This window comes from Musa acuminata, chromosome BXJ2-4 (assembly GCF_036884655.1).
Source record: "Musa acuminata AAA Group cultivar baxijiao chromosome BXJ2-4, Cavendish_Baxijiao_AAA, whole genome shotgun sequence".
Classification (NCBI taxonomy): domain Eukaryota; kingdom Viridiplantae; phylum Streptophyta; class Magnoliopsida; order Zingiberales; family Musaceae; genus Musa; species Musa acuminata.
The window spans coordinates 12,747,053-12,757,135 of record NC_088341.1 but is presented as its reverse complement, the minus strand read 5'-3'; the positions used below and the strand labels follow the sequence as shown (position 1 = coordinate 12,757,135).

The following is a 10,083-nucleotide window of genomic DNA, read 5'->3' as shown; positions in this document are numbered from 1 at the left end:
GCCTGATGAGTGTACTATGTTAACTTCCGCTTAAGTATTTTGGTCCGTGGTTGAAGGACCAAAATGAAGTTATTGGCCAGTTGGCTCATCAGACTCGGGTCGTAACAGAGCCGACATAGCATTTGGGCAAGCATGGAGTTAATCCTCACATGCACTATGCTAAGCCCCTATATCTTACCTCCGCGAGAAGAGCAAACAATGTGCAGCACTTCCGTGAGAGACAGCCGCCGAGATCACATAACACTTCGCTCGTAGTAATTTTGCTTATTTCTCGATTCAGTTTCTAGAATCACAATTGAATGTTGATGCTGTAAAAGAGGAAATAAGTCAAAAAATGACGATCTAGAGGGAAATCAGTTGATGAAAAATAGCAAATTAATTCTCATTCATAATTCTGAAGGTGTATGCGATTATCGATCCGTACCCTAAAATCGAAAATATTTTATTTTCTAGAAAGTATAAAAAACTAATCATAAATCTTACTCTAATAATCGACAATAAATCAAAAGGAAAACACAAGAAAATATAGATCACAGAAATAAAGAATCTGAAATGAAGCTCCTAGTGTTAGCATCGAACTAAAAACTCCCTAAAAACTGACTGATCCGGATAGAACTGATGCAGAAGAGAACGAGACCAATCATAAGAATAACAGAAAAGAGAGAGCGAGAAAGAATCATCGATCAAAAATTAAGCGTCGCAAGTTGCGATTACACCGGACGAAGGGACTCGAGAGCGAGAGAGGAAGAAATCAACGAAGCCGACTTCTAATTATTCTTTTTAAATTTCGAAAAGGAAGTGGAAATAGGACGGAAGCCGCCAGAAAGCACGCATCCACTGCCATTCATCCGAGGCGGCTTTCCTGTCCGCCAATCTATACCGTTCAATGATAAACGAAGGGCGTATGACGCGGCATGGGTCCCAGCGAACCGCGGTCAAGTTTCCCTCAAACCTCGAAATAACATGACGTTTTAACGGCATTCGATAACGGCGTCAAATTCTAACGCCTAACGCCACTCGCACTGCATAGAACGGGTGGCCAACAGCGAAACGGAACATCATATGGCGAGGACCTCCTCGTTGAACGGAGGACGTGACCAAGAGAGCTGCTCTGGCCGCCATTCATCGCAGAATCAAGGAACGGGAGCGGCTCGCAGTGAATGCGATGATCCCGTTTTGGTGAACGGGAAACGGAGGCCGAAAGAGTGTACAAAGGCCATTGATGAAAGTGGAGCTACAGGGAGAGAGGCATTTCGTTGATCAAGACTCGCAGGTCGATCGCACTCTCTTTGTTCTTCTCGAATAGTAGAAGACGACGATCCGAGAAGGAAAGATTCTGGATACAGAGAATTCTGTTGCTATTCTTCCAAGTATAGAGTTTTCTTCTTTTTCTTTTGGTTGCAGTGAATTCTCCTGTTAAATCTCATTGCATCCCGTTACGATTAGAGTTTGATCCAAGGATTTAAAAGGCTTTTGAGCGATTGGGTGGTTTGCATTTCGTCAATGATTGGATTTGTTTGAAACTGCCGGATGAATTCTTCTGATTCATTATTTGTTGTTGACTTCAAGATTTGCGGGGGACAATTGAGGAGCTTTCAGGACTTGATCTGTCGGACTGTTTGATATTGGAGTTCAGCAACGAAGTTGTTCTAGCCCTTCTTGAAGGTGAGTTCCGTTGTGCTGATTCAGACTTTTCTCTTTATTACTATTTTGTTCGTTGTAATCTACCAAGGAAAAATTTGATCTCTTCAACGTTTTAAACAGATGCATTTTCCTCCTAGTATCGATCCGTGAATTCCTTTGTTGAATCGTACACGAAGAAGCGGCGATCTCTGGATTACTTACGCGAAATCTGGTGAAATCCCCACGAAAACAGGCGAAATCAGGACATTACTCAAGGGTCATCATTTTAAACCTTTTGATGCTCTTGCAACAGGCTTGCAAGAAGAATTCTAGGTCTTTCCTTGGCCTTACACTATGTTGTCAATATGTTGTTCATCTCCACAGACCTAAAACTCGAAGAATCCTCAACGAAGGCAACCAAGATCTTGGGTGTCGGAGCTACTCAAATCAGGGACCTCCAGTTCACTACCGCTGTGATCTCCTTTCTATTCCTCTTTGGAAATTGATTTCCTGCCCTTGGAAGACAAAGAAACTACACCTTCTCCGCAGGCAAGGTACAAGATCACAAAAAGGTAGAATTTTCTTTTTCGTACTACTACTGGTCAATCATTCGAGGCTATTGAAATCTCCATGCCTTTTTGTTAGATGTTTTCTTCTCCTCACTGTCCTCTCTGATCACAGTGATTCATTAGTCTCTTTGTAGTTCTCCAGCCGCCCTTTCGCTTCTGTAATTTTCTGTATCAAAACAGGGAGCGAGGAGCGATTTTCGCCTATTCATTGCATGTCGAACGAAAGCTCTCGAATTCTTCTCACTTGAGACCTGGGGAAGCATTACGCCAACTCCGGGGCTTCGTGCCCAAATTCTTCTTCTCCGCTTTCTTTTCGTCACGGATCCATCGGTATCTCTCTCGTTTGTCTAATTCTGGCTCTTCTTTCATTATACTTTTCCTTACAAGTTTCCTCCTTTCTCCTCTTCCATCTTTCCCACTGCAGTCGCTCATTCTTTCAAATCCCATTTAGTTATCCAATTCAAAACTCTTGCCTTCTTCATTGCCCCTCTTCTCTTTCTTCTGGTCTCTTCCAGTTCCGTCTTCATGGCAATGAGAACAAAATTGCCTCTCCTGTCGATGATTCATCGCGTACTTGGTTGACACTGCAGGAGATGGAAAGGGAGGCGTCGAGGTATCGCTGTCGCGTGCGACGTAAGGGAGGAGGAGGTGGTGGTGGAGCAGTCGAACCGTCGCCTACGAACGATACCGACAGGAAGGGGGCATTGTCGCCGGAGTTGCTGTTGCAGTGGGGGAACCGGAAGCGACTACGGTGCGTCAAGTTCCAGCGCAGGGACGATGACGCCGCAACCGGCCTCCACTCCACCACCGCTGACATTGCCACTGCCCCCGCCGCCGCTGCGGCCGCTCGCGTCGACCGCGCCCTCCGGGGAGCCACCTCCGCCGCATACAAGCGGGTCCTCAGGTACGGCTCTTCCCAGCCCCTTTTTTAGCATGTGTTGTGTTCTCCCCATGGGTAGCTAATTACCATCTGCCACTGTGTCCGGGTATAGGGAACCGGTGAGGTCACTGGGGCACGTCTTCCATTTCTGTTTTTTTTTTTTTTAATCCCAAAATCCAACCGCGAATGCGGGAGACGAGGGAGAGGTCGATCACCTGCCGTCGGTGTCAGAGCAGGTGAGTGGAGAGAGAAGCATACTCGTTTCATCTCAGTCCACGTCATCCTTTTCGCACATTCCCAAGATTGGTTACTTGGGGAGGGGGACGAGCACGTGAGTGGGAAGACCGGGTCTTACGTGTTTTTTCTGGGTCCATTTTCTCCGTAATTTGGTTTTTTTTTTTCAGCTTTTTAAATACTTTATTTAATTATGCAAGCCTAAATAATAAATGATTGCTTAAAATTATCTCCTTTTAGTATACCATTGTATATAAATTTGTAGGTCTTGCGTTAACATTACTTTTTTAATTTGTTTCGTTGAGATAAAAGATGCCACGATCCGCTAAGCATGTTTCTTTGTTTGTTTATTCTTGCAGGAACAATTCAGAAGCGACGGGAGTTGCTACAAGAGCTAAACGTGAGGTGAGGGACAGGGTCGGCGGGGGGTCGGCTTACACTGAGGGGACGCATGAGAATAAAAGCGGTGGCGGCGGCGGAGGTGGAAGAAGAGGAGGATCGCCGTCGTCTGGGAGCGACGGGGCTGCAACAATATGGTCCAAGTTTTCTCTGGCATTGACGAACAAGGAGAAAGAAGAGGACTTCTTGGCATTTAAGGGGTCCAAACTTCCCCCGCGCCCCAAGAAGCGAGCTAAGCTCCTCCAGCGGACAATCAACGTGAGCTCGCTAGCTCCTCTTCTTCGTCTTCTGTCCATTATACTTATTATTTTGAGCGTTCAATGATTCGGTGATTGTTTTTTTTGGATAAATCATTTATAACTTTGTTAAGAGCATTGCTTCTCTTGGAGAAAGGAAATGGGGCCACTTTGTGACCCATGTGTGTTTCACTGCTTGTTCTAAATAGTAGCACTAAGACAGGATGGTATTTGCGTTTTTGTTTTTGTTCTTTTGTGGTGTTTGTTGACCGTGAAACAGTGGGTGATCGGGTGGAAATTCGGTGGTGGTGGTGGTTTGTCTTCATTTCGTCGGACCAGAATTTTCCATGAATCTATTTATACTTTGTTTTAACGATTGGGTACATGAGGTCATCTCTTTGTTTTGTGTGGTTGTCGTCGATATGATTAGAAGAAAGCGGTTGTATTGTATTCCGCAGAAAAGATGTGGTGGGTGGATGGTTCTTTGTTTTGTAAGAAAGCACGAAGCGCTAGACTTGGTGCTTTACACAATTGAAATATGGACTGTGTGTTCTATGAAGGTTGTGATGCTTGGGTCAGACGATTTTGCCAAATAGCCGCTTCCATCCTCTAGATTAACAGGGACCAACTGTTTAGGCTTTGCGTCAAAGATAAGATTTTGCTACTGCGGTAGAAGACCTGTGTGCTGCCTGGAATGATTAGGATTTATGAACATGTTAGAGTCACAAGCCCTGGGCTCACAAAAGGCAGCTGCCCATTTAATAGTCGATTTGTAATTTGTCTACTTCTTGTTTATTTCCTGGTTAGATTGCAAGTACACTTAGTTTGCCTCTCTGCAAAGAAAGATCTTCTTTTCCAACAGCATGTAAGATTGTCTTTCTTTTTGTCTTAGTAAATAAGGTGGCATATCTTGATTATATCCAGACCTCATATTGTTGAGGGCAATATTTGGCGTTTAGGAATACCAGACCCGTACTAGTCCCTGTAGGATTTGTACATGGTGTATCAACGTACGGTATGTTGGTATGTATCGTGGAACTTTTTATAATATCAAAGTATACATGGTAATGGAAGGCATGTGCTGCAGTCCATGCCGCTGACCCAAGAGATCACATATTTGGGTGGGTAACATGTAGAACCATGGTTGAGAAACTTTTAAACTGTACCATCATTTTTTAGGTGTGTAACTTAGTTTCGTGCAATATTCCTAGCTGTTCATGGTCTCATATTTCAGTTTTCTGAAGATATATACATGTATGTTATATACAAATCTACATGACGTGTTGTGTCCTACATCAATGGAAAGCATCACATATTTGCTAAAGGATATCTGAATTCTTTTACAAGTTATAGTTTTGGTCGATGGCCTTTTTCTCTTTTGGCCTTGACTTGCATAGAAGATTAGGTCATTTAGATTTTGTTAATTGTGATAAGTAATTTATCTGTCTATGCATTTACCTTGCCCTTGGAAAAGTTGCAATTTTCAAGATAACAATACTCATTATATATCTTGCTGAATGAATATCCAAAATGAAGTAAATCATGGACTAGCATTCTCTACGCTATGCATAGAATATTGCACATATGGTTGTCAGTCATAAATCTTGTTCTCACATTTTTCTCCTTTATTTCAAAATTTAATAAGATACCATTTAACAAAATTTTTCATTCTTTGCTTGTAATTTTTATCAGAGCCATTTTTGTTTAAGCATTCATCGTGAGGTTTTTAGAGTGTTCTAACTGTACTAGTAACATTATCTTAACTGAAATTGGTAATGAACATTCTGTTATCTTAAAGATTTGTGGATTTCTCCATATTACACAAATACTACATGTGGAAAACACAAAAATGTTGGCCTAGATGTAACTTATAGGAATTTAAGAATGTCATTACAAGCTTTGGACATACATCCAATTCTTTAAGCAGAAGATGAGACAACTTTATGTATGAAATGGGCAAGGAATGCTTCATTCTCCCTAAACAGAAAGGAATTAGAAAAGAATGGAAAGTGACTTCAGAAATTTTATTCTTTTTTATGATGGTGTGGAAATTCTACAAAATCTACTTTTCATCATCATAGATTCATGTAATTTACAGCTGTCAAGTGTCTAAAGTGGTTGATGTGGAATGTGCATTATATGTTGCAACATGTCACAATGGAGCATCTTGTAAAATGTTGTACCTTGATAAATGTTAGTTTGTGCTTGCTTGTGCCAATCCATTAGGTATTTTGTAGCAGAATAATGGCTGCATTAGTGCATGACTACACAGTGATGGAAAAGTCTTCTTCCAGAGCATGAACCTGCATAGCATGGTACAATAGCGAACCATGCTATGCCATATGGTGCCTACCCATCACCAGATTCTTGAATGTTTGTCTTTAGCATAGTCTAATTTTGTGTATGTTTATTTGGAACTGGATATTTTGATCCTCTAACATTGCTCATAAGTTATTGCATACAAGAAAATAACAAGAAAAATAATTTTGGAGTTTCTCTTTGAAGACTTCCCAAGTGACTTCACTGACAATTTCTGTAGCCAAGCTATTTATTCTGCCATAACAGCATCAGGCACTTATCGCTAAGCATCATTGCAACTCATGAAAACTCAGCTATATATGGAAGAAGATGGGCTTAATATTGTTGAAACTTATATTAATTAACACCGCATATATCTTATATTGGCTTGTTCTTTTTATCATTGACATGTCTATATGTATCTGGGTTCCACTGCTGTGCCAGAATACAGTGGGCCTCGAATGACTCATGGCCTGTATCTTGGCGTAAGATTGTCTCACTCTAGTACAACACTAGTCATTATTTTGTGATAAGATGAGGACCACCAACCTAGCTCTTTTGTCCAAATCTATTATAGTCCTCGTAAAGTTCTCAGTCAATTGAAATCTTTTTCCTCAGTTTGTGGATTTTCTGTATACCATATATGGCCAGTACCAAACAGGGAAGGACAAGCATGAAAAACAACTTTCGTTGATAGTGTTGAGATTTATTGTTCAGAACTTAGAGCTCTTCTTTTAAGGAAATATCAGAGCCTTTTATGAGTTAAACAATGATGTGTTGCTCTATAATTATGAATCTACTTATTTGTATCCGTTGAGAATCAAAATCTTGTACTTTGATTTAATTTACCATGGTATACTCTGAACGCTTCTTATGATTAATCGCATTTAAAGTAAAGCTTCTACCTGCAGTGGCTACCAAACTGATGTAGTCCAAATATACATCATAAGTTGCAGGATGCATGGCTTTATGTTATTTAATTTTTTCTTATTGTTTTCATGATTGTTTAACTTTATTTTGCCCTTTTTTGAAAAGTTGGTGAGCCCAGGTGCATGGCTTTGTGATCTGACATTAGATCGGTATGAAGTCCAGGAGAAGAAGATATCAAAGAAGGTTTGTAGTTTCTTTCCGCATACAATTAGAATTAAAAACTTCAGAATTTGTCAGAACAGAAATGATTAAATTGACAACCGCAACACCTTTGGTTTTTTGTTCTTATCTGTTCTTTTACAGAGACCAAGGGGGTTAAAGGCAATGGGAAACATGGAAAGTGACTCAGAATAGCATAAAAGGAGAATAAAAAAAAAATTGAAAGAGCAGTCAAAAGATTGAAGTCGTGTGCTAAAGTGGTTATATGCATGGGATGTTCAGAACTTAGGGTACCTTTGTTTTGTTCAGTTTAAAGATAAGATGAGGATGGGAAAGAAAGTAGGAGCAACTAGTGAAATTGTCAGAATTTTACCATTATGCAAATAGAAGTACCAGAAGCAATCTCATGTAGTAACACTAGAAGATGCAGATATCGAGCTTGTAATTATTTCTATTTGTCTTCCCTTGTGGTCTCTTTATGGTTAATGAAACTATTCAGGATGAAGGAATGCCATCTGTCTTGTTGTTGAGTAAGTCTGATGTATTTGGTTACAGTCAAGCTAGCTTTAGCTGTGCTGTTCGTTTTTCCTTTTTCCCAGCTTATCATCTACTAATCTGCATCTTTTGGTCAGCTTCTGTTAGCGTGAGATTGAGCAGGGTAAAGTCAGCATAGGATTGGGAGAAAATCAAATACAGGGATTACAACATTTTGGCCCCATCCCAGGTTTAGGCTACTGTTGATGGTGTAGAATTAGATTGTCTGGGATTCAACTGCTAGGTGAACCATTACAAGGTCTGTCTTGGTTGCCAAGTCAAACATGCTCAGGTTCATGATGTCCATTTGCAAAGGCATAAAGCCACCATTGTACTTTCAATTATATGTGTACCTCTTGTTGTGTTTTGAGGCTGCAGGCCACAGAAGCTTTCGTAGCTGGATTCTGGATCACAGGATGCCAGCTGAGACAGTAAGTTGGCCGGGTTGATGAATTCTTAGACACGAACTGCGTACATTCTCCATTTATGCACCTCTGATATTTTGCAGATCACATCTTCATGAGGTGCAGGTTGTGGCACTGCATGGGTACTTCAAAAAAAAAGTAGCGTTTCCAGGTACTTCATTAATTGAGGCCATCTAGTTAAGATGTCTCCCTTCTAAATGATGGAACTTTGATGAGATGCCATTTGGATCGCCTGTAGCTTCCGGCACTTCGATTGTGAATTTGAGTAACATAGTTTCTCCTTGAAACGATAATATTTATGTCGCATTTATTTAGAAATAGTTGCCACTTGAGACAATAATATGCTTGCATAATTTTTTTTGTCGTTCTGCATGTAATTAATTGCCCATTATTTTGATCCACAAAATTCACAAGTTGGACTCCGTATTATTTCATTTCATCCGAGTTGGTCATCATTGAAGGAGCTGTAAACATCTAACTACTAATTATTTACTCAAACATTATTATCACCCATATTGATTACTTTGTTCTTATGTTCTTGCTTCTCATCCAAAATTTATTTTTTCTAATTTTTTTTTTTTCTGTCATGTTCAGTGTCATCACATCCCCCTCTATCGCTCGTTATCATCGAGGTCTTGTATCTCAGCTTCTGTCGTGATATTGATTTTAATTACTATATTTTAATTGTCCTTGTCTCTCTTAATAAATGAGTCTGGTATACCAACTCTTAATAAATGAATGAACACGGGATATTGTTTTTAATTACTATATTTTAATTCTCCTTGTCCTCTCACAATAATTATATTCTTCTTTTAACAATAAACAAGTAGTGGTTATAAAATGGCAATTGAGTAATAGGGTGTCAAATAAGGACAAGTCATCCATCCGGATTTTGTCTTGTGTATTGCTAGAATTTGATGTCTAATAACTTTTTTTATTAAAAAAAAAATTGGATAAACTTTTGAATTTTTCAATTTGTTTTTTTTATAAATGAGTTTGATATATTTTAAGTGAGTCTAAGCCACCACCACCACTAACACCCTTTTGTTCCTATTTTGATTGTTGAAGTAGACGATTGAACACTCACCTTTATTAAAATAAAATCTGAGGTTCCATTTGATTTGGATCAAAGTAGTCAATTTAAGTTATTTTAATCTTGTTACTTTCGTTTCTATTTGACTGCTAAAGATTGAATCGATGGATTTGGGTCAATAAAATTAATAGAAAAATATCAATTGGACTAGCAGAAAGAATTAAAAAATTATTTTCATCCAACGAACAAATGTTTTCTGGACGGGTTTATATTATTTTTTAATGTAAATAATTGTTTTTTACAGGATAAATCAATAAATTTTTTATATTATTTTTTTAATGTAAATAATTGTTTAGAATATTTGACAGGATAAATCAATAAATAAATACTAACCTCACGCATCGATCAATGTGCCATCACATTTGTTGTTATCTGATACACGACGGTGGCTTGGCGTGTCTTCCTGCTCATTTATGGCCCACGTGCAAAAATTGTTCGAGAAGAATAAAAAAGGGAAGAAAATTTTGTCGGCACAAAATAAATGATTGATATTTTATCCATATTTTATAAAAAAAATGACATGATAAATAAATAAATTTGATTTATTTAGTATAATGTTTGTACTCATTTATTTGATGTAATGAAATTTTTTTTATAAAAAAAAAATATGATAAATAAATAAAACCCATTCATCGCTGCTATCGTAGCACTGCTCCTTGTGAACATTCATCCGTCCCCTCAATTCTTATTTAGATAGGGATAC

General features: G+C 39.0%; 1 protein-coding gene across 9 annotated transcripts; it reads left to right on the top strand.

Moving 5' to 3' along the window:
- The first annotated feature begins 1,058 nt into the window (after positions 1-1,058).
- LOC135586889 (uncharacterized) lies at positions 1,059-8,700 on the top strand. Of its 9 annotated transcripts, XM_065104054.1 has the most exons (10): positions 1,060-1,370; positions 1,570-1,665; positions 1,765-1,900; positions 2,008-2,195; positions 2,373-2,522; positions 2,783-3,096; positions 3,666-3,963; positions 7,275-7,352; positions 7,473-8,293; positions 8,371-8,700. In XM_065104054.1, the coding sequence occupies exons 6-9, from the start codon at positions 2,786-2,788 to the stop codon at positions 7,521-7,523; spliced, it is 738 nt and encodes a 245-aa protein (XP_064960126.1). In that variant the 5' UTR covers positions 1,060-1,370; positions 1,570-1,665; positions 1,765-1,900; positions 2,008-2,195; positions 2,373-2,522; positions 2,783-2,785; the 3' UTR covers positions 7,524-8,293; positions 8,371-8,700. The 9 variants fall into 9 exon arrangements, with proteins under 9 accessions (XP_064960119.1, XP_064960120.1, XP_064960126.1 ...); XM_065104047.1 differs by having other exon boundaries at positions 1,059-1,370; positions 7,275-8,293; XM_065104053.1 differs by lacking the exon at positions 2,373-2,522.
- Positions 8,701-10,083: the final 1,383 nt, after the last annotated feature.

Coding starts and splice junctions, on each gene's coding strand:
- LOC135586889 (XM_065104048.1), top strand. CDS start 2,786: ATGGAAAGGGAGGCGTCGAGGTATCGCTGTCGCGTGCGACGTAAGGGA. Junction 3,097..3,665: donor GCATACAAGCGGGTCCTCAG/GTACGGCTCTTC, acceptor TTATTCTTGCAG/GAACAATTCAGAAGCGACGG. Junction 3,964..7,274: donor TCCTCCAGCGGACAATCAAC/GTGAGCTCGCTA, acceptor TTTTTTGAAAAG/TTGGTGAGCCCAGGTGCATG.